At 45.1% G+C, this 23,113-nt stretch overlaps 1 protein-coding gene across 4 annotated transcripts in view; it reads left to right on the forward strand.

The window, feature by feature from the left end:
* PRKAR1B (protein kinase cAMP-dependent type I regulatory subunit beta) overlaps window positions 1-11,019 on the forward strand; it is a 103,502-nt gene extending 92,483 nt beyond the window's left edge. For all 4 annotated transcript variants that reach the window (XM_052772371.1, XM_052772370.1, XM_052772373.1 and 1 more), the window contains exons 10-11: window positions 8,071-8,152; window positions 8,586-11,019. In XM_052772371.1, coding sequence (XP_052628331.1) covers window positions 8,071-8,152; window positions 8,586-8,758 — 255 coding nt within the window. In that variant the 3' untranslated portion in view covers window positions 8,759-11,019. The remainder of the gene's footprint in view (window positions 1-8,070; window positions 8,153-8,585) is intronic.
* The last annotated feature ends 12,094 nt before the right edge of the window (window positions 11,020-23,113 follow it).

A 23,113-nucleotide genomic window follows, 5' to 3' on the forward strand; every position in this document is an offset into this window, starting at 1 on the left:
AAAAAAATGCAGAGGGACCCAAAGGCTGGGCTGTGGTGCAACCACTTCCCAGCTTTCTGGGCATGGAGCCAGGACAACTAGCCAAGGAGGATCACACCCCAGGCAAGGGGCTCCTCCCGTGGCTCAGAGCTAGTATCCCTATCCCTCTGTCACCATCCCTGCGCTCCCAGGCTTCCCAGTCCCACTTGGAAACTGGTGGTATGGAAGAGAAGCATGGGACTACCGTGGCGCTGAGGCTGGGGAGCCGTGGTGGTGTCCCTCCGTCTGATGATGGGGGATGATGATGACTGTCGATGAAGTCTTGAGTCCCCCAACACATGGATGCACTTCTATTGGACACCTGCGTGATCTAGCCTGATGTTAGCTCTGCTGCTGTGGCTCAAGGGCAACATTTTGAAGTCAAAAGACTGTAAAGCTTAAATGTTTTCTTTCTGAAAAACATTTCAACAGAAAAGGCTTAACAAAAAAAATCCCTATTTTTTATTCTTTGTGCAAAAACCACTTTGTATCACCTAAGTATTGCAGGGGTCTCCATGCATGAAGCAAATTGCAGTTGGTGCAGTGTATTCTGCTTCTTTTGGCTTTTTACTGTGTTTACTGGTCTCCCTCTGCCTAAATCTTGTCTTCTTCCATCTAATAACAACATTTCTTTTACTTCAAGGGCAATACTTAGGTACAGCACAGGTTTAATGCAGACTTTATCAAAGAAACACTGAAGGGGAAGATTGTCTGAGATACTGCAGTAGGAGGATGAACAAAGTGATTGAAAAGGTCTTCCCATGTCAGACATCTATGATTTTAAATACTGAATGATCAAGGCAAAGGTGTTTCCTGGTGATTAATGACGGGCTGGGTGTAGTCATGTCTGGGCCTTAACCCTGGCCTCTCGTATATCCCTAGGAAATGCCCTGTGGCTTAGTTGTTTCTGCTGTTTTAAGCTACACTTGGTTTATGATTGATTGTCATTTTTAAAAGTACCTTTATGTTTGTGGCTATTTTGGTGACTGCTCTAGACAGCTTTGTTCCTCTCTCTCGGGTCTGGATGTTATTCCTAAATTAATACAAATGTGCCTAAGTAGCAGAAGTGGTGGAAGTTTAGACATACATCTGGTAGTCTTATGCAGGTGTGATATAGCTGGTACACACGGCGAACTGCAGATTGTTTGATATCAAGAGCGGCTGTAGAGCTAATATATAGGACCTGTGCCAGCTGGGTAGTGATGTTTGCTTTCCATCTTTGCTAGACTGCAGTGTGCATTAGTGTTGTTGAGAGTTATGGTCAATAAGAATATGATGCATATGATAATCATACACATTGATGCTGCGGTTGTTGCAGTGTAAAGGCACTTTTTGCAGCACTGCTTTCTCTCAAGGCGATTGTATGGATATCATGGTGCACATGTTGTTACTCTAATGTTGCCTTTTGAGCTCATTTGATCTTGCATTATTTATCCTAACAATACTCCCAAGGTGCTGGCTTTCTGAAAATCCACGGAAATCAGTGGCACTCCAGATTTCCAGAGCCACCACCAAATTTAAAAAGCTGAATGTGTAAAATGTTGTCTATCTGATATCAAAAGCTCTCAGTAGCTCATTAGCTTGGGTATTGTCTCGCACTGTAATCTGTAGTGAACCCTAATGGATGCAGAAAAGAACTCACTTGCTGGAGATAAGCAAACCAAACAACCACTTTTTCAGTCAATGCAAACCTGGGTCTGTTCTTGCAGACCTTACCGACTCAACAGTCATTACAACAGGTCCATCATAAATAATAGTCATAAAAGTAAAGTTTGCTGAACTGGACCAAAGTTGTTTGAGGTTTCACATCAGACAACCAAACTGATTTAAATGATCATTTTTTAAAGTGGAGGGTGAAACATTAGCTGACAGATCTTAGCAGGTCTCACAGATTCTCCAGGCAATCACTATTCCCAGGAGTTTTGTAGCATCAGGAGCTGTAGCTTTTGACTCTCCTTAATTTAAGGCAATGATTTGGAGATGCTCTATGAATGATTTAAACGCATGCAGGAACCAATAAGCAGGCAGATATGTTTAAATAAGGTGCAACTTATTATGGTTGTAGCTATTATAGTGCAAGAACATTGCCCAGACAGTGTTTGTAGATAGGTAAATGGTATATTTTATTAGATGTATCTGGAGAAATAGGCAACTTGAAGAAAGGCATGTGTGCCCAAAAGCTCTTCTCCCTTTTCTAGCTATGCTTGTTGGTCTAATAAAAGATATTACTTCCACAAACCTCGTCTTGCCTGCAATTAAATAAAATACTCCCAGAATCATACTGTGTGAAAGATCTTTTAATTCATTTCAGATCTGCTATAGCTTCCATTCAGTCCTGACTGCTTTGCTGTGTGAACAGGAGCGTTTTATACCACTTCACAGCCTCTTCCTTCATCTTTTGTAGTAACTTTGCAAAGATTTAATAGCAACATATAATGAGGGTTTGTGTGACTGTGGAGTGAGGGGAAACTTATCTTTTGAATGTGTGAATTATGGAGTGTGCGGATTAACAAAGTGAGAAAGAGCAAAGGTATGTTCATAATAGCAATTGATAAAGTTAATAGCAATAGCAGATGGATCGGCCTGACCTTTTCCATCTCTAATTCTATAGACTGCACTGCTCTTTTCTAGGGGATGGTGAAGAGGAATACAAAATAAGCTAGAAAAACTTTCTAAGCTCAAAACTAGGATAAAAATGTAACATTTTGAGGGCATGGGGAAAAAAACCTGTCTTCTGTGCTTTTCTTTAAAAAAGCAGTAGGTAAAAAAGTATGACATAAAAATGGAAATAGAAATAGTAGCTTCCTGCTTATGAAAATTAAATTTTTTTTCTTTAAAAAGTAGGAATCATTCTATATATTTAGTGTATCAAAAGGACATAGACATTGACGTTGCATGCACTCATGGTAGAATAAATATTCTTCAGTTTCAATAATGATAAATATCCTGTCCTTTGTTACAGATGGAGCCTCACTGTACTTTTTACTGATTGCTGTATCTTTAAAATGGGAGGTTAGACCAGCAAAACTAACACATCAATAAGATTGACTTTTAAGGCAAAAAGTTTTTAAAACAGTGCTGAATTTCCCTTCCCACCCGCTGCCCCTGGTGAAGGACCATATTGCACAGCCCATCCCACCCAGAGGTAACATGGACATATCACTATCCACCACATTTTGCCTTGTGCTGCCCGGGAATGATCCCATCCGATCCGCTGAGCTGGAATAAAGGAAAAAATACAGGATTTCAGTTTTTAGCATCATGAACACTTGCCTTTTGTAGCCAGGCTACTTAGGCCAACTGCTGGCTATAGGATTCATATTTAAATATAAAAATAGGGCTCCTGAAGCAATTGGTGCTTATAAGTACATGCAGGATAAGGCCTGGGAATCTCAGCGTTGATCCAGATGGGTCACTGTCTTTACTCTGTAGGATGTCTCACTCATCCATATGGTCCGATAGTTTAAAAGTGAAACATCTATCAAAATCTCATTACTTTGGAGAGGATGGGAGCTCATGGATTATAAACCTTAATTTATTTTTTATATCTTAAATTATGGTACCGTATCTAAGCCATAAATTTTTACAAAACAAACTGCTGATGCATTTGAAAGAGTTGAATAAATACTCTCAGCACCATGACAGAGCAGTGATAGAGGGAGTGAGCAGGTGCGTGGGGTGAGGATGGCAGAGAGGTGGTGATGGCACATTGCTTTTGGAACTGCTACTCTTGTTGTTTTTGCAATAAGAAGCCTGTATTTACTTGGAGGAGAGGAGAGAAGGTTAATGATATCGGTTCCTGGGAATACAGGCACTCCCCAGTGACTGAAAGGGAATATTGCTGGATCCACCAAAGATCATAATTTCACTCCCAAGTGTCTGCTAGCAGAAAGACATGCCTGTCTGCCTTCAATTTAATATCATCACAAAGTGCTGATTTATTAAATGGTGTCAAACTTCTTGACAGTCTTTGAGCCTGTGCTCTGTAGGTTTTGCTTGGTGGTGTAGGAGGCTGAAATGGCTATCAGTGTACAAGGCAGTATTTTAAATTGAGCAGCACTAAATAGCCCGATCCTGCAAATCTAGGATTGTGCAGTTTATTTCAGAGAGACTGATCTTGCCAAGTTTTGTGTGCCATTTAAGGAGAAATCTTTCCCACCGAGACCAAATGCTTTTGGGAGTGAGAGTGATAAGCCCCTTGAATCCTTGCTAGATAATGCCCTTACCTCCTGGGACAGGGCTCAGGAGATTTATTCAGTCATATAATTTATAGGAGGTAGGGTTTGCTAAAGCAGAAGGATAGAAAGCTCAAAAACTGCGTTGGAAAGATTTGACAAATAAAAGTAAAATGAAATACAGCCATGAAACCTGTGGTGGGAGCAAGGGTAGGGGTCAGCACTGAATTCGTTTAGTATGACAACTTCTTTAAGGTTATGGGTAATAAAGGATTGTTTCTGTAGTATTTTATTCTGTATTATTTTATTTTATTCTGGATTATTTTATTTCTGTATTATTTTTGCCCTGGTTACACTGGTCATCTACAAGTGGACTCTAATACAGTCAGAATCGCGTTGCTTCCAGAGATAAGACACGCAAAGTGAAGGTAATAAGACAGATAATTATAAATACGTCATCTTTGTTTCATGGTGTGGACAGTCTTCCCGTGAAGGTCACTCTGACAATGCTCCAGGATGTACTTGTGGAGCTGGTGACTGGTGCAACGAGAGGGCAAGCAGCGTAATCAGATCTTACATCTGGGTGCTCGCTGTCAGGGTTTCAGGAAACTTCTTTTGCTCCGTGATAGACCTGTTCTCACTGGGCAACGGGAAAAGCCTATGTGACTGTTAAAACAAGAGTGGAAAAATATGTATCTGGAATATGCATTGCTTTATCCTGCCAAGCCAAGTGTTTATTGTGGAGGCCAGACACATCTGTCCTCCTCCAACAGATATCATGGTGTTTCTTGGATTAAAAAGGCCAACTGTAGTGGAACAGTGGAAGAAATTGCTTCAGAAGACTGACTTATTCGAGTCCTATATCATATGGACCCTGTCAAAAAAATATTAGCCACAATAAAAGCTGACACTTGGGGAGACGAAAGCAATATTGCTTGACATTGTGATTACCTTTACGGCAACATGCTCAAGGTGGGCAGTGGGGAATTGAGTCCTTTCTTCGTTTGACCTGGGCGGTCAATATGATTACTGTGGGGATTTTTTTTTGTTTTATGTAATAAAACATCTGTAATAAAAGTTTTTTAAAAAAAATAGTTTTGGGAAAGAGACTGGAGACATGGATTGCAGACAGCTATTTGGGTCAAGGGGTTAGGTTTTTGCCAGGCTCCAGATGGGGATGGAGAGGAGGACAGGGGCTGGAAGTCATTCTGAAGCTGAATCCATCTACACTGTGCAGGCAATAAGAACAGCATCAATTTAGTGAGCTGCACCTGATCTGAAGTTTGGCAAGAGAGACGTTGATACACGCATTATTCCCTGTATGGGGTATGTCCAAGAATGCTGCTTATGAATGTGTGTTTGTTCTGAAAACTTGCAGTAAGTGTGAATAACAAAACTCATTATACTATCTTTGCATTTTCATGCCCTTGCAGATTTACTGGAAGATCTTGGAAAACAGCAGCTTTGGCGGAACAGTTTAGTTATATCAAGGATAAGGAATTTTTGCTGGAAACTTGACAGGCACCAAATCACTTTCTTTTATCCAGTTCTTCCAGTTACTTCTCTGGATAGCCTTACACTTCCTGTGGACACTTCTGTGTGCATGGCATGTTTTAATGGTAGATAAAACCCCAAACAAACCCCACAAAAGACCAAAACCAACCTTGCCCTGTATGTTTGCCTTATTTTTGAACAGCCTTACCCAGTTCAGGTGCCCTTGCTCATGCATGTTATGCCAAGCACATGGTTCTGTATCTTCTGCCATCAGCTGCCTGGCATATTAGGAGTGAAAGAATTGAAGCGGAGAAGAGTTTTGTGATTGTTTTCAAATGGACCTGGATTTACAGCCCTGGTGTTTCTTCAGTATTTTTGTAATACTGATACGGCGTGTAGCTGATAGGGTGGAACGGTAAATTGTTGTGACCAATGTAATGTGTTGACAGTGTGATATCTAGGGATTTATGCTAAGCACAGGTTACTGCTAATGGGCATAATGAGAAATTATAACTTTTAATGTGCCAGATTAATTTGATATACATCCAAATTTGTATAAAAATCATCAGCTGCTTAGCATGTATCAAACAATACTTGCACATTATTTAGTTTTTGTTTCTGTTTCCTGGCATCAGCAGAAATAAGATTTACCTCTTCATTTATATAGCACATAAATTAACCTAGAGTCGCCCAGCAATTTGTAAAGTAGATGGGCTTAAAAATAACCCTGTTATGAAATAGGACATGATGCAATAAAACGGTATTACAGCAGCTTAGTTGTGCTTGTTCAGAAGAAAGCAAATTATGATCATTTGCTACACAATAGTGGACATTTACCGCTCTTGGTTATTCCTGCCCCCCCAGGTCCTAGAAGAGCAAAAGGCAGACCTGAAGCAGCCTTACATTGCTGTTCAGATTTGCAGTTCAGTGATGATATTTGAGATACTATAGGGTGTATTTAAACATATTGCAAAGGTGAAGGACTGGTTCTGCAGGGTGCTGAGTGCCTTTAACTGCATTGAAGCCAAGGTGTTTCAGGGTGCTCAGTGTCTCCTCAAGCCCCTCACCATACCTGGAGGCACACAAGTTTCTTCTGGTGGAAGGAAGGTGCAGGATATTAGCAGCCAGGGAATCTGCACTGAATGTTCTGCACTGGAGGGAGGTTTATGCTCCAAGCTGGGGTGGTCCTGCAGCTGATTACAGGCACCGACAGCCAAGCAATGCAAGACTTGGGTGTTCAGCTGCAGAGTGAGGGCTGTGGTATTTTCCAGTAACTGGCATCAACCTTCCGAGCATAGTCCATGTTACTGTGTCTCCTCCCCTTCCCTGTCCTGGTTGTAAGCCCTCACGTCTTACTTTCCAAGCTGAAAATCTTAAAAAACCATTGAAATATCGATGCTCTCCAACTGCACTGTCAAAAAACATCTCTCCAGTCTATTTAAAAATCTTGGCTTTTAAAAATCTTTTTAATTTCAGTTAAAATCAAAATATGTTAACATTTTGCCTCTCCCTGTGCTTTTGATTTGGACTCAGAAGATAATTTCAAATGTTACTGTAATTTTTTTCCAGAAAAGCAGATACCTTCTGTATTCCTCTACAAAAGCTTTATGCCACTATAATTTAAGATTTCCTCCAGGTTAGAATATTTCTGCATGTAAAACCTCTTTGAAGGTTTAAATAGGCTGTAACTGAGTTTTGACATGTATTAGCACGTGTCAAGTACAGCAGTTATTAAGGGTAGTGGAGACAAGACACATTCCATCTCTCCAGCAACTGACTCGCAGGTGTCCAGATCACTACAGGCCACAAGCGGGCAAAGCCACTAAAAAAAAAAATCACGCTTTGTTGCAACAAGCATTAAAAACTCCCTTTACCAACCATTTCAGCAATAGATCCAGTGAATGACCAGGTGAGGAATAAACTCCAGTTGCTGTCTTACAAAATCATGTCACAAGATTGTGACTGGGAAAATTGCCTTTTTATTCCTTTTGATGTAAATCTTTTCTGTGTCTCTGTAAGGTTATGCATCCACCCAGAACATATTTTTAAATTATATTAAAGCATACATTTGCACAGCATGATGTATATTAGTTAAACAGGAGTTACTGAGTTCTGTCCTGTTCCTCCTGTCTTCTGTGTGAGCTGAATGTGTCTGCATCCAAACATCTCATAAGAGAGAAATCATTTGCCATACTGATGGATTTTTTTTTTTGATCTTTTAATTCCCTTCATTCATATATAAGGAATTGACTGAAATTGTCATCTCTCCTATAGCAGAACTGAAGGAGTGTGACATGCGAAAGGAAATACTTGGGACTCGATACTTTGTAGAGTGTAACAGGTTTAAGCAAAGCCAACTGACTTTCTGCACTTCTTTTCCCAGGGCACAGCTTCTGTTCTGCAGCGCAGGTCTGACAACGAGGAGTACGTCGAAGTTGGAAGACTTGGTCCATCAGATTATTTTGGTAAGAAAATTCAGCTTAAGTATGGTTCAGAAAGACAGGCACATGGAGTTGTATCAAGTAGTTATTGTGTTAATTAGCGTTCTACTCTTTTACAAGCGAGGGGTTATGCATAGGTCAGCTGCTGCTTTCAGTGATGCCAGCAGATTTCAGTGAAGCTGAAACCATTCCTTGGTTTAGACCAGTGTAGCTGACAGGAGACAGATCCAGAATCAGCAAAACAGTCTGAAAGCATTTGTTTCCAAAGGCATTTTACATGCATGCATTATGCATGTGTAATGCATTTGTAGTGTCAACAGAATTATGTAAAGTGTCTATCAAGAGATATATAAAAGGGAGATGCTCTACACCCAAAGCAACTGGATGGTGGCTAGAGTATGCACCCTCTGAAAAAGAGGCACAGGGTATGTGACAGCATATTTATCCCTATTTCCAGGTGAGATAGCGTTACTGCTCAATCGTCCCCGAGCTGCTACGGTGGTGGCACGCGGACCCCTGAAGTGCGTGAAGCTGGATCGGCCCCGCTTCGAACGAGTGCTCGGTCCTTGTTCCGAAATCCTCAAGAGAAACATTCAGAGATACAACAGTTTCATTTCGCTCACCGTCTAAATGATTCCTCCTGGAAAGCTGCCTTTGTGTGACCTTGTGCACTTAAATTTGCTCTGTGCAGCTCCATAGCTTTATGAAGAAAAAAATAGAAGATGTGCATTTTATGTGTATTTTTTCTGTTTATGTCACGTACTGGATGTCAGTTCAAATCTCATGTATCATCTAAGTAGGAAGACAACTGTTTGGGTAAGACTAGCTTTGGGGAAGATTAGGCTCTTGGCTTGCAGGCAAGATTTTTACCTATTGTTGGATCATATAGCTTAAAACTGTGTTTTTAACTATTTAAAATTCATATGAATTTCTATTTCCCTTATTATCTTTGAAGTTGGTCTTATTCGCCTTTCGTCAAGCTGCTTTGATCAAGCGATGTCCCTCTGCCTGTCACTTTTAAAAGACTTTTCACTGGTTGTGGACTGGAGGTTTCTGAAATCCCATGGGGTGAGTGGCAGTTGCGCAGTTTAAGAGGGAAGGTTGGAGGAAGATTTTGATCATTCCAGCAAGCCAGCGAAAAGTAGAGCTTTTGAGTAATTTTGTTTGTGGCTTAGATATAGGGGCCGTACTCCTCCATGTTACGAGCCCTTTCAGGTCAGCTTTGTAGGATATGCTAAGCCAAACAGCCTGCTCCAGTCTTCTAGGTGAAGAGGTCAAGGAACAATGTTTTGTAAGAATTCAGGTGGAGCCTGTAGGACCTAAGTTATTTGTCCTCAGCTTTTTTTAAATGAGGGTTTGCATTAGATCCCTTAAAAGTCCGACGGGAACTTCTCTGCTGAATTAAGTGAGCTTTGAAACATTTATCTGCAGCAGAGTGTTCTCAGCCACTTCTCTGAATATTATATGACATGCTGAAGAGATGGTGCCAGGTGTACATCAGGGGCAACAACAGCAGTTTGTTTTTAATAAGGTCCACTTAATTAAATTCAAATGCCTTTCTTTTAGTATGTGACTAAATTTTAGGCTTTTTTAGGATTTCTGAAAGCCAAATACATGCTTCAAAATGCTGCCTCTCCTCCAAAAGACACGTATTGCATAACAAAAAGCACCAGGATCTTGCAAGAAGCTCCTAGAGCCCAGGTCCCTCCAGGGCCGTGCAGCCTCGCTGGCAGTTGTTGCTGCCCTGCCTAGACATGGATCTCCTCTTGAATGGAGCTTTTTGCAGATCCAGACTTTAAATCTGCTGCACAGCCCTCAAGGATGGGATCATTTAGGTTATTCTTCGCGAAGCTTTTCCTTTGAAGGCAAACTCGTCTTTGCTAACGGCAGCAAGCAAAGGTCTGCATCTCAGCTGCCCTAAATAGCATTGCCCACTTTTCAATTGTGGCAAAACTCTATTTCTTCTTTATGATAACATTCTTCTGTGTAAATACGAACTTGCTTTACATGCCAAAGGTCATGCCATGAAATAAGGCAGCCATTTTGAAACTAGAGGCGCTAGCGAAAAACATGGCTAAAATTACTCCTACTGACATGCAATGTGCTTTCTTCTTTGGAATTAACAAAAACTCACTTGGGACTGTCCTATTGACTCCCACCAAGAGGGCCCAATATTCCAGTAGCTGCCCACAGTGGTTTTTACAGAGCTAACTGCTTCTTGTTTTCAGACTCCTCTCATCACTTCGAGGTGCTTAATTTGTTTCAGCATATTTTCAGTGGTCCCGTCAGTGTATATTCGTTGCTACTATTTATTATGATTATGTTATGCTTCTTGCACGTGTTATTAAATATGACCATTCACATTTTTCAGCCTTGCAATTTTTATCACACACATTTATATAGGCAGACCCCCATTATATATATATATAGATAAATGTATATGCATTTGCAAAATTTTTGATTTGCTTCACTGTTTTTGTATTCTCTTGTGCAATTTTTAAAAGAAATATTTTTAAAAGGTTACCAGTCACTCATGTATGTTCTTTTACCTATTGCATTTCTGTTGTATTGGTAAAAAATTGTGAGTGTTTTGCATAATATACAAAATCTATTTCTTGTTAAACACAAGTGTTAGCCTCACTGTTTAGAATTTACTCGAGCACACACACACAACACAGATTCTTTGCTGTAAACCTTTACAGCTCGTGGAAAATACATTTGAATTATGGTTCTGTTATAAGCAATCTCAAGAGAAGTGTAACCATTTAACACCAGGATTCCTATGCTTTAAGTGGAACAAAATGATATTCAATGACATTTTAAAGATAATTGTACTATTTGCAGTGGATGATGGGACAGGATTACGGTATGAATAAAATTCTTCTACGTTATATGCAGCCATTGTGGGTTTATTAATAATGGAAGTCTGTATGAATAGAAGTCATGGTCTAGTTAAAATCTGCGTATCATAAAAAGTTTGAACTCTACTGAAAATAATCAGATGCAAAGGGACAAAAAATAGACCAAGAATCCCAGCGCTATATATAGTAATGGAAACCAAACCGTTTTTCTGGAGGATTAGCACGAAGAAAAAAATTTCTTCTGTTTAAATGTAACCATATAAGTCTATATAAAGAAGTAAGGGTTCAAGGTGTCTCTCGGACCTTCATGTTGTTGTTTAGATGCCAGTTTAGCCAGGCATTTAAGCAGATGTGGAACATGAAGCATGTGAGCTGTCTCGCTGGTTGTAGGGACCCTGTGTAGAACTTCAAAACCCACAGGGCTGCTGATGGGTCTGTTGTACAGCCAGCGGGAAGACTTGGGGAAGAACAGGCTCGCTCTTTCTCAAATACCAATGCTGCTTCTTTTCCCCCCAGTATCATAAACAAAGTCCATGGCCCCGACCACACTGGGGATCTGTCCCAGTTGTTCCTCTCAACTTCTGGCCGGGCATGGATTTGCAGAAGTGCAGCTGCCCTGGGACGGAAGCACAAAGCCATTTTTGGCACCAGAGATGTACCGTGCTGCTGCCACGGCTTGTGTTCGTGCAATGGGCTGGCCAAGAACTACGCTGAGGACAAACTTCTCAGAGAAGGCAGAGCCTCCAAAGGAACCACCTGTATCTCATGCATCAGGGTGAATGCATGGGTTGAAGGACTGGAGAGTATGGCTTCTGGGCGAGGAAGAGGTGTTTGGCGTGTTGTTAGTACCCCGCAACCTACGATAGCCACCAGAGCTCTGGGTGGCCACCTAAGTAGGTAAGTTGTGGTCGCAGCTTGGCTCCGGTGCCGGAGCCGTCACCCCAGAGCAGCGTGCAGGGCTAGCGGACTGACGCCATGCAGCTTCTCTGTGGTGGCCCCCGCACAGGAATCTTGGGCGGCTCCCGGCATCCAAGGGCTGTCCAGCTTTCCATTTTTGGAGTGTGTTATTTTTCCCCCCTTTGCTATGATTCAGGCGGGAAGGACTCGTCTTTCCAGAGAATTACTCACATTATGTAGTAATCAAAAGTGACCACTCTCTCTGAGGTTCTTCCAGAAGGACATTACCAGCCCACGCTCCCCAGAAAAGAGCATCTCGCCACTCCTCATTGTCATTCTTTTTTCGGTTGGTTTTAATTGTGTCGCAGCCATTTCAGGACTCCCAAGACAAAAGAAAAGACTTTTTTTTTAATAGAAACTAATTGTACCTCCAGTTTTTTTACAAGGCCCATGTGGCTGACCAGGCTTTAGCGTGTGTATCGGATTACTGTAAGCTCTCTTAAGCATTCCCCCTGCTTTCTGGCAACGGGCGCCTAAAGTTGTGGAGTCGTATGAACCCCGGGAATCCTTGATCCTCACGCAAGGACAGTCTGACACCATGTTACCTGTTCAGGTGTTGGTGGAAAACAAGAGCTGTTGCAGAGAACCAAGTAATCCCAGTGCACGCCAGTTTGGTCGTTGGCTGCTGGTTTGTTTTCTTGCGGTGAGCGGTCTTCAGAAGCGAAGTCGCCACACGAAGGGTGACATTTCTTCCGTTGTGAAGGTTGCGCAAGGTATGTGCATCGCATTCAGTTTTAAGTCTTAAATGGTGCATAAATCCTTTCGCTGACCTATTTATGGAAGAGATCATGTTTGTTCTTTGTGCGCATTTCTGTGGAGCAGCCGAGAGAGAGAATATTGTCTTGTGCAGAGGCAAAACCGCGATGATCTCCTTAAGGAGAGCCAGAGATCCTATTGCCTGCTGTTCATTGCAGTGCCACAGGAACACAGGGTCACTGCAACTGCAGTAGCGTCCCCAAAGACCGTTGCAGGTGGATGGGAGTTAGCAGAGTAGGAAGACAGAGTAGGTGATGTTGCACCAGCAACCCAGTGAGCACTAACCAGTTTAAAAGCTCACCGCTTAGAGGCCGAATTATCTACTCTTATATTCCCAGCCATGTTTTTTTAATTTGTTTCTAATGATTTGGCAACTCTGACTGGAGCTCATTTTTGCCTTCTTCAAATGCACACGACTGCTCAGAAACTCGTGTTCCACAGCCAGAGTCACTTCTGTAGGTCCCACTTCCCTCTGGAGAAGGAGAACATATTTGGATATAAGCGTATGCGTAGCCTTGAAAACCCGATGTTACGGGAATGCATTGGCTTCGCTGCTCCTCCTCCTCCAAGGGTTTCTCTATGGCTCTTTGCTGCTCAGCAGAGTTTTATCTGGGATGCAGCACTCGCACAACAAGCTGGCCTTTTCTCTGAAAAAGCTGCCTGGCCGAAGGAGCTGGCATCTGCAGCCATCTGGTATTTTTGCGAAGGCTGAGGATGGTTTTTGTGCTTGATCAGGCTCCAATACCGGAATGATTCTTCTGATGTCTAAAAATCTGGATTCAGCTTTTAGAAAAGAGGCTGCACTTTGCCTGGGAAAGGAAAGCAAAGCGTGACCATCTCCTTGGGTGTACTCTGACTCCTATCTCAGAAGCGCATGGGTAACTTTTCGCTTCTGAGTGCTCCAGCTCCTCCCCAGCTGTGTTTTATTCCTTGTTTTCAAGTCACTCTCTGCAAAAGTATCGCAGGGAACCTCCGCTGCCCAGACAAGCTGCAACACATGTCCCATCCTCTTGTGCTTAGGCAATTTTAAGTGTGCAGAGTTCTCTTTAAAAAAGTCGTGAGCTCTCATGGAGGAAAAAAATAATCATTTTACCCAAGAAGACTGCTCCCATTCCAGTATAAACTGTCTCCAAACATGGAACAGCGGCGTGCCATGTTGCTGCGTGGGCCAGCAGTGCTGAATGAATTGGCAGATGCTGCGCTGCTGCGTGATCTCTGGTAGCTGGGCTGCGAGAACGCTGCTCCTCTCTACTCACAGCTTCGGTTCGAAGCCAAAAGAGTTGGTTTGCCAAAAGAGTGCCCCTCACCCAAGCCCTGATGGGATAAATGGAGCCTTGCGCTGCCAGGACTTGCCGGGTGCATTCACCTTACCCTCGGTGGGTGCTAACAGCCTCCGCTCTTTGCAAGAACTGGCAGTTGGAGACGGGACGTATAGACTGATGATGAGGTAGGGATTTTCTCGCCACTGCCTGCTGCTACTGGTGCTCGGGATGTTCATACTGCTGGCTCTAGGGAAATCAAGCCTTTCTGGGAAGTGGCTACTCCCTATCCTCTTTATACAGAAAATGTATTGTTATTATTTGAAAGCACTTTTGTATTGCCCTTAGACTACAAGCATGGCGATTGTTCCATTAGAAGACATCATGGTGCATAGCAGTGAAATACGACGTACAGTACCATGCAGTATGTATTTTCCAGATAAACTGGGAAAATAGTGAAATGGATCTGCAAAGTGGGGGTACAATAGCTGCTTTGCATTCCTCCACATGTGTGGAATTTATATGCGCTACAGAGTGACTCTGTTTCGTTACCATGTGTTTACGATGATCGGATGATTAGTCGTATTTCTAGCCGGTTTCATTTTCTTAGTTGTATTTGTGGGCCAAGCACAAAGTCGCAGCGACTTCAGATCGAACGCAGCATTGAATTAGTGCTGGCTAAACCCTCCCACCATTTATTTCCACTACGGCAGCGAGAGGGAACAGACTTAGCAGCTGAAAAATACAAGAGATTATTTCTCCTTCTCATCCAGGGGCAGCCCAAGCAATTTGCCAGATAGAAGTAGTTGGCTGCGTTTGCAGACTCTGGGTTATTTGATTGAGACTTTGCAGCCTGGAGGTGCATCTCCTCCGCACCCCACCCCGCCCGGGGAGCTGAACGTGCCGCAGAAGCGCCGAGCGGGGAGATGCGTCACTGTTCACAGTTTAACTTGCGTAACGATGACTGCGGGAATCGCTGCCGGAGGAGAATCTGCATCTCTTAGTGCCGGCTCCTGCAGAGATGGAAAAGCCCCGGTCTTGGTCCTGCGATCAGGAGGAAAAAGTCATGCCCTCGTGCACGGTTCGTACGGTTCTTGGCGAGGCTGAAGGTATCTGGGAAAGCAATAGAGCTGCTCCCGAGCCTGGCAAGCCTGTAAGTCGCTGCTAACGGCCACCGGCAGCATCACGAGCTCCGCTCCCACTGACGCGGACGCTCAGATGCGTCCAGCACATGCTACCACGGCCAAATTCCCATGAGATGGCAGGATGGTTCATATCCTTGACACGTATCCAGTAAAGCATCACACCCTCTCCTGTTGCCTTGCATTGCTGGCTCTTAGCCCAGGAATTAGCTTTTAGAGAAATACGGGATTAGCCAAGGAGGGCTTTTTAAAACTTGTGTTTGCAGGGAGCAGGAGAAGGTACCGAAAAGGCCAGAGGTTCTCGAGGAACACGAGAACCAGCCCAACAAAGGCACCCTTGTGCGAGCGGGGAGATGCAGCAGAACCTGTGTCCGGATGAAAGCTGCCCTATCAAAATAGCCATAAACAAACCCGCCTCCTCTGCTACAGAAAAGCTGTTGTGCCAGGAGCATATTAAATTGTATATGCTTTTTCTCAAGGCGAAAGAATTGCAGCAGTGACGGCAGCTGTGCGTGCTGGAGCTGAGCCACTGTATTCAACTAATGAAGGCCTTGCTGAGGACGGGGTGGGGGAAGGACTGCAGATGAATGTATTATTCAGAGGAACCCACACTGAAATAATCTACCGGCACTGGGGATATGTGGTAGGGGAAAAAAAGCGATTGCCCCGACACCGAAAGCTGATGCATTTGCCAGAGGGCAGCACAGGTGATGGGCCGGATCCCTTCCCAGGCTGGGATCTGCAGTCCTGCGGGCGTTGCCGTTTATGGGATGAGGCAAGATGTGTTTTTCCTTCCCCAGGTTTCCCTGGGGAGATTCTTGGTCTCAACCCCCAGGAGCAGAGCTGGGCTGCAGCTACCGCTCTGACCCAGACGGAGGAGCAGGTTAGAGGCAGGGGGGTGCCCAGCCTGCCCAGCGCGGGGTATACTGGGGACGGGATTTAAAACCAGCGAGGAGCGGGGAGAAGTAGGCAACCCTGTCCTCCGTGTCAGTGGGCTCTGCTGACGGCCACCTGGTTGGTCCCAGGTGTGGTGGGTAAATGGGAAATAAAGTGGCCTCCTACCCACAGGGAGGATTGTTTCAGCCCGTTTCTTCCTTGACTGAGCTGCTCCCTGCCTGGCTCCTGCCCGTATCCTGGAGAGACAGGCTGCAGAGTGCTCAGGACTCACCCACGCCGCAGCCAGCACGTCGTCTCAGCGAGGCCACCTCTGCGTGAGCATCCCCACTCCGGGGACAGGGGCTCAGAGGGATCCCTCTGCCCTCCACAGCCTCCGAATGTTGGTGCGTTGTGAACAGCCGCGAAACGGGGTTTCATCACCCTTCGCGCCGGCTCAGCCACGTGCGAAATGAACCTTCCTGTTGCTTGGTCGGAGGAGGACCTCTGAGTCTGCTGCCCACGCTTGGCTTTTAACTCCTCGGGCTATTAGAGGTCCAAGACTGAACCTTGCAGCCCCTGCACAGAGGAGACACACAGGTCCCACGGGAGCCCAGATCAGCCACAGACCTTCTGTGAAGTACGGCGAGTATCTAAAATCTTTTTCCACCTTCAGCTGCAGTTCCCTCGTGAGCAAAGTTGAGTTGTGAGTAAAGAATACAGGACAATTTCCCATTCTGCCCCAAATTTAGAAACATCAAGAAAACTAGCAGGATGCTTTTCTTATTAACTCAGGAGCATGCTAGCATAGAGGCACCTCATGTAGATCCTCCTTAGGAGGGAGCGAAATAAAACAGAATAAATTCAGAACGGACAACTTCTGTGCAAGCACCTTGCAGGTGCCTCATCAAAGATCAGTTTATCCCCAGGCGATGTAGTTCAAACGCTGCAGCGAGGAAATGGGGTAGAAGAGCCTGACACCCATCTCAGCTTAAATTCAGTCACTGCAGCTGTCCCATTCTTTAAGGCAGAAGAGGAAATTTATGGCTCTCCTGCAATGCGAGCAATGCTCTGAGCGCCCACAAGGTAAATGCCCTTTTGTGCTTGAATCCGTTCCCTATCTGAAGTCACTGCGCACATAGGGCTAACGTGATTCACTGAAAGAAAACCCATTTGGGTTGCTTTTTAAGCAGATTACAGCAGATTAGCCGACTAATCTATATGGAATCCTCTCTCCAACAATTTCAAACTGTAAACAAATCCAGCCACTTTTGTATTGCATATAAATATTTACTGTGGATTATATGAAGATTAACTTCAAATTATATTTGCAACAATGGCTTTATTTTGTGACTTGCTACCTTTAGTAATGTAAAACCTTTTGAAAGAAATATACCTTCAACAAAGCATGAATTTAAGGCCCATCAGCTGTACAATAGCACGTACCAGAGCATGTACACAAACAGAAACTGAATATGTTATTGAAAACAGATGAATGAAATTAAGAATAAAAGCTACTGGGGCAGAATAAAAATGCCTGGGATTATCATAACATGGAAGTAAAATCTTCCCTATAAGATCTGACTTGGTGTTAGTAGCTGACACCTCACTGCTACTCACAGTTGGTTCTTTAGCTGCAGAAAAAAAATGTGCATGGTTTGCAAGCAAAGGGCGTTTGATGGACGTTGTTTCGTATCCTGAGATGTCACCCTCCTCGGGTGGCCAGTGTGAGTGACCCTGGCCCTGCTCGCTGCCCAGGTGGCTGGTAAGAAATGAGGCAGCCCGCGTAATAAAGCAGACCTGGGGTTTTCATCGTTATCTCCAGCCCTATGGAGAAACCTAAGAGCCACCAGATCAAAGCTTCAGAGGCTGCTGCTGACCCCGGTGAGATGCCTGCAAGCCCAGAGACTCGCGGTGTGAAAGCTCCTAGGTTTGATTCCCGAATTTAAAACATCGCTGGGGAGGTGAGGGATGGGCATCGCTGTTGGTACCGCACAGCTCGGGAGAGGAGGGAACCGAAAGGTTGAAGACCAACGTCTCTTGCTCTGCCACGTCGCCTGGAGCCGAACACGGCGTGGGAGGGCACCGGCAAGCGGAGGGAGAAAGAGGCGGGCGGGTGCCCGCAGCAAAGCGCATCCTTCCGAAACACAGCAGGCCAGAGGCCACTGCTGAGGGACCCCATGCAAAAGCCAGCGTGGGACCGTGTTCGGCAGCACGTCGCGTTCCCAATGGAGTGTTTCGGGGGCAGCCAGCACCAGCCTGCAGGCACCTCCGATCCCCGTGGGGCTGTGCCTGCGGGTCTCCAGGCTGGCCCCCTCGGGTACCGCCGCTCCGCAGAGAGCAAAGCCGGCCTTGCACAGCATTTCGTTGGGACGTGGGGAATGTTGTGTCTAACAGGCTAGGAAAGGAATGCTCAGTTTACAAGACAATGACTTTTTAGGAAGCCAGAAAAAGTTAAACAGCCTCCCCAGATGGAAGGTTGTCCCTTTCCACCCTTTGTATAATTAGGGCAGCTTCATACTCCTGTAAAGAGACAATCTGTTTAATATAAGAGATTTCCAAAGTCTTAGCAAATGAGTATCTGAGAACTGGCTTCTGATGTGGTTTAGGCTCTTTTTGATAGATTTAGGTTATGGGAATGTTGATTACAGAGGCAGTGAGTGATTCATGCTGAAACCATTCGGGTGCCATCTGATACAGGCTGTCCACCCAAAGGTAGGAGAGGCTGCTGCCTGTGTTGTATTAGTGTCTGCAGTTTAAGCTGTTCAGTGGTAAGTTATAATTGCAGAAAAAATTACTACAGCAGAGAAAAAGAAAGGGCTGCGTTTTGCAGAAGAGAGGTAATCCTTACCAGATCAACATTTCCATAGCAAGCTGGGGTCTTACAGCGATGCCTCGAGACCTCAAACCGACAAGCTCCGTGTAAGGAGCTATACCGGCACCGTGGAAAAAGCAGGTCCCCCCGGAGAGTCTCTGGCTGCTGCTTGACACGCACAAAGCAACACAGACAGGAGCCGATTGCTCTGTGTGTGCTGCCCACCTTGGAGCTGTCTTGGAAAACCTCTTTTCCCCACTGACTGCAGTTTTGTCTCAGTACTACTTGCAGGATCGAGCCCTTGAGCAGATGGGTGAAAGAAGCGGGGGGAGAAATAGCATTCTCCTCTACATTTTTTTCCCTATAGTCAAGCATTTTGAAATTCTGGCTCCATCTGAAGAACATCAAAGCAAGCAAAAGGGCAGAGGGTGGTCTCTGAAAAATCGCAAAGGGGAGCTGCTCTTCGGAGAAGGATTGTAGTCCTCCAGCTTTGATGTGCTCCCTGGAGCCCATGTCCCACCAGGTGACCCTTTTTGGCTCGCTGCTACACAGGCTTCCGGCTGAAAAATCACTCACGGAAGAACCTTAGCACTGCAACAGGAGAGCGGACACTGAGCATGGAAAATTGGGTGAACAAAGCCACGGGGTGCGATGTTGGGCAGCAATGAAGTGGTCACTATCACCCAGTTGCCTTGCAGCACATCTCTCTGCTGACTCCTGTCACGAGGGCAGGAAAGGTGGGAAGCAGGGATATTCCTCATCAAAACTCACAGATTCCCGTCAGACTTTTGTAACTTCTCCAGGACTTGTGTGAGAGCAGCGTGAGGCCGCGAGCCAAGAGCTTTGCAGCATCACATACCTTTGTTGCCGTGTAATAAGCAGAAGACTCGAGGATGCTATTCTTGTTTGCAGGTTTTTCCCCCTCTATTGCTCGTGTTTCAACTATACATAAATCTGGAAGGAAAGCTTGTGTCTTCTTTTATATCAAATTTGTAGCTGAATTATGGGGGTTCCTTGGCCACTTACTCCGAGTTTATTCATGTTAAGATAAATTCAGAGTCGCTGGGGATCAGTGGCTTGTGCAGGCATCAGGAAAGCACTCGAAAGGGTGTAGGTGGCTGCTAGTACTGGCGCGGCAGCCTCCAGCCCACCCAGCCTTTTGGGTGATGCGGGAGCACCAGGACCGTGCTAGATGGCCTTGGAGCGGCTCCATAAGGGGCCGTGTGTCTTTCCCCAGCGAAGCCACCCCTCCCTGCCTCCTGTTTTGCAATGTTTTGCTGGCTGTGTGCCTGTAGGGTTGGTTCACAAACCCCATTTCACGTGCAGCCGTTTCCCCACGCAGAGCATCTCTGATTAGGAGAGAAAACAGCTGTGGCAGGACGGACACCTATCTTTTCTGTTTCAGCATCCCTTTTCTATTGCAAGCTGGTGGCCTTGGCTGAAGGCCGACACTCCAGATAAGCGGGCACCGAAGGAAGCCTCCCCGGGCTGGCAAAACGCTTGCCAAAGAGTAGTGCCAGCAGCTCCTGCCTGAGATAACGCAGTGTGCTTTCAAGATTTATTGCCTTTATCCCCATTTACTGCCAGCCTGAATGTTTCAATTATCTTTTTTCTGTTTTGGCATTTCCCTAACAAGCAGTGTTATTTTGTTGCTTCTGTTTCAGCAGGGACAGACGGGGCCTTGTTTTCCAAACATGACACACATACATTGAAAAGCAAGCGGACGATGGCAAAGCATATTTGGTCTGCCTTGGTGATTTGAAAGGTTATTATCTGACCTCTCTCTCGCCACCTTAGCCCTGTAAATCTAGCAAAGGGGCCATTCTTAGCCTTTTAGAAATGCATCCTGCTTCCTCTGCGATGGACTCATGATTTCATTGCTGACCTTACCAATTAATTCCTGTAATTCATTCACTCTGAGTTTCTTAGAAGTTAATCTGCTCCCCAGCTTGACTCTCTTGAAGCAAATTCAGCCTTGGGGTAACTTCACCCATAGCTAGGAGTAACATCAGCGGTGACTTTAGCCCATGGTTCCTGCTTTTTGGTTCTAGCAGCATCTCAAATTGCTTATTAGCATTGGATGGTTGTTTTCAAGATCTCGCATAGCTTCAAGTCTTCCTCTCTGATGCTACTTACACTGTTAGCTAATCCCCCATCAGGATTCGTAATGTCAGAAGAAAAACCTGGTAGAAAAAATGTTCATCACAGTTTGTTCTGCAGTACAAAAGGTCATTCTGGCTGAATAGTTTGTCAGAAAATTTCCATTTGGTGTGAAAGTTTTCAGGGAAAAATTGTGAGTTTCTCCTCTGTGACAATCGAAGTATTTCATTTTCCAACAGCTACCAACTGTCCCCTGCACCAAAGTGCAAAGCAAGATGCAAACATGAAAGGTCACTTTCTCCAAAAGTGCTCATGAAAAGCTCTGCACATGTCTCCAGCAGCACTTCTTGTGACCCTAAGCTATCCGTTACCCTCTGAAACCCCTCCAGATAGTCTCTAGACCAGCACGGCACTCGCATCTCTCCAGCTCCCACAGGCAGCACGCAGATTTCCACAGGGCACGACTAGGGTGGTGTTAACTGGGGGAGGATTATCCATATCTGGAGTCCACACAGCAACGTACAAAATCAGATTGTTAAAGGGAAGAAAAGCAGAAATATAAACTGATGAGAAGTCTCCTTATGTTGCTGCCAGATATGATCCTTTGGCATTAGCAGATTAACCTAAAACAATTCTGGCCTCTGGCTTTTAATCTGTTTCACGTCCCACCCGTCGTTACAGGTGAGGCTGTCGGCAGCCCTGGATGCGTGTCTGAAGCGATAGGACCGGTGTGTGTCCTTACCAGGGGATGTGTGTGTCACACGGGATCCCGAAAAAACACCATCACCTTTCCACCGAGCAGGGTGCGATGGAGACAGGGTGCTGGGGTGGGAATGGATGAACCTGAGCTCTGATTTCAGCCCAAGCAGCAGGCGGGGAAAGAGAAATAGTCCGCACAAGGCAGAAGGCTGCTGCTGCACTGTTGTCACCGGCACCCCAGGGAGCGAGGGTTATTCGATGTGCTTCAGACTGAGCAAAGCCACACGCTGCCCGTTAACCAATATGTGGGAGAGCATCTCAGCGGAGCCCCAGGTGAGACCTGTCCGTCCGCCATCCAACATACGCTCCTGAAAACAGCCTTGCAACAACCTCTAGGAGCCAGAATGCTTCATTTTGCCAACAGAAAAAATAATTACGTACCAAACCTCAGTTCCCAGGAGGGCATGATTAAAGGAATGTATTTTGGCCAAAGGGTGGGAATGGATCAAATCTGCACGTTTGCACCCAGCGGCACGGTCCGTTGGGTGCCGTGCAGGTAAGGGGAGGGCTGTCTGCGGAACAGGGTTCGCCTGGAGCTGCTGCTAAGCTCATTTTTAATGCAGCAGTTTCGATTATTTCCTATTCACTTGATACACCACCAAAACAGATCCAGTTCTCCCCTGTTTTAGCCTCTGCTAAAACCCTCAGACCACATCTTCTCCTATAACAAAAAGTATGTGGAATTGGCTAAAAAAGAAACATTCCTGTTCTCACAACACTTAAAAAAAAAAAAAAAAATCCACTCCTTTCCTAGAGAAAAAATAGCACTTATAAGACTTTATAAAACTGCTTCTGTCCAGAAGGCTCCTGCGTCAGATCAGCTTCATCCCTTTAACCATTGCTGTGCCAAGCCTCGCTGCAAATTATTAATCATCCCAAAATAGCTGCTGAAAATGGAGGCGAAAGGGAAGGCTCGATAACAGCAATGCGTATGACATCATTTATTTTGATCTCACTGAAAGTCTTTAAGAAAATCTTTAAGAACTTGGGGCAGGACAAGGGAATGATAAAGCTGTAGGGATGCAAGCAGAAACCCAAGCACGAGACCATATGGCCTGCTGGGGGGACGAACGCAGGACGCCTTCGTTAGACTCGGTGAGTAACTGCGAAAGGGAGAATGAGAGAGAGGGAAATCAAGCGATGAGCTGAACTTGCAAATGTTTTTGGCATGAAATCATGAGGGCAAATGCAAAGCTATCCGCCCACCAGCACATGTGTGGAGCTGCCACTTTATGGGGACAATCCTATATATATATAAGGGAGTGAATGAGATGGCAAGGGGCTTTCATGGGCTTTTCACCGCGGAGGAGAAGACTCGTGGGCCACGCTACCCCGCTCGTGAGCTCAGCACAAGACGCAGCACTGCATAACAGCAGATGCTGAAAGGCTGATAGGGGTCTTGGGATGAAAGCTGGGTAAAAGCACATTTTTGCAGCGATGCGGTGACTCTGGGAAGGCACCCG

Source organism: Harpia harpyja, chromosome 21 (assembly GCF_026419915.1).
Source record: "Harpia harpyja isolate bHarHar1 chromosome 21, bHarHar1 primary haplotype, whole genome shotgun sequence".
Taxonomy (NCBI): Eukaryota; Metazoa; Chordata; class Aves; order Accipitriformes; family Accipitridae; genus Harpia; species Harpia harpyja.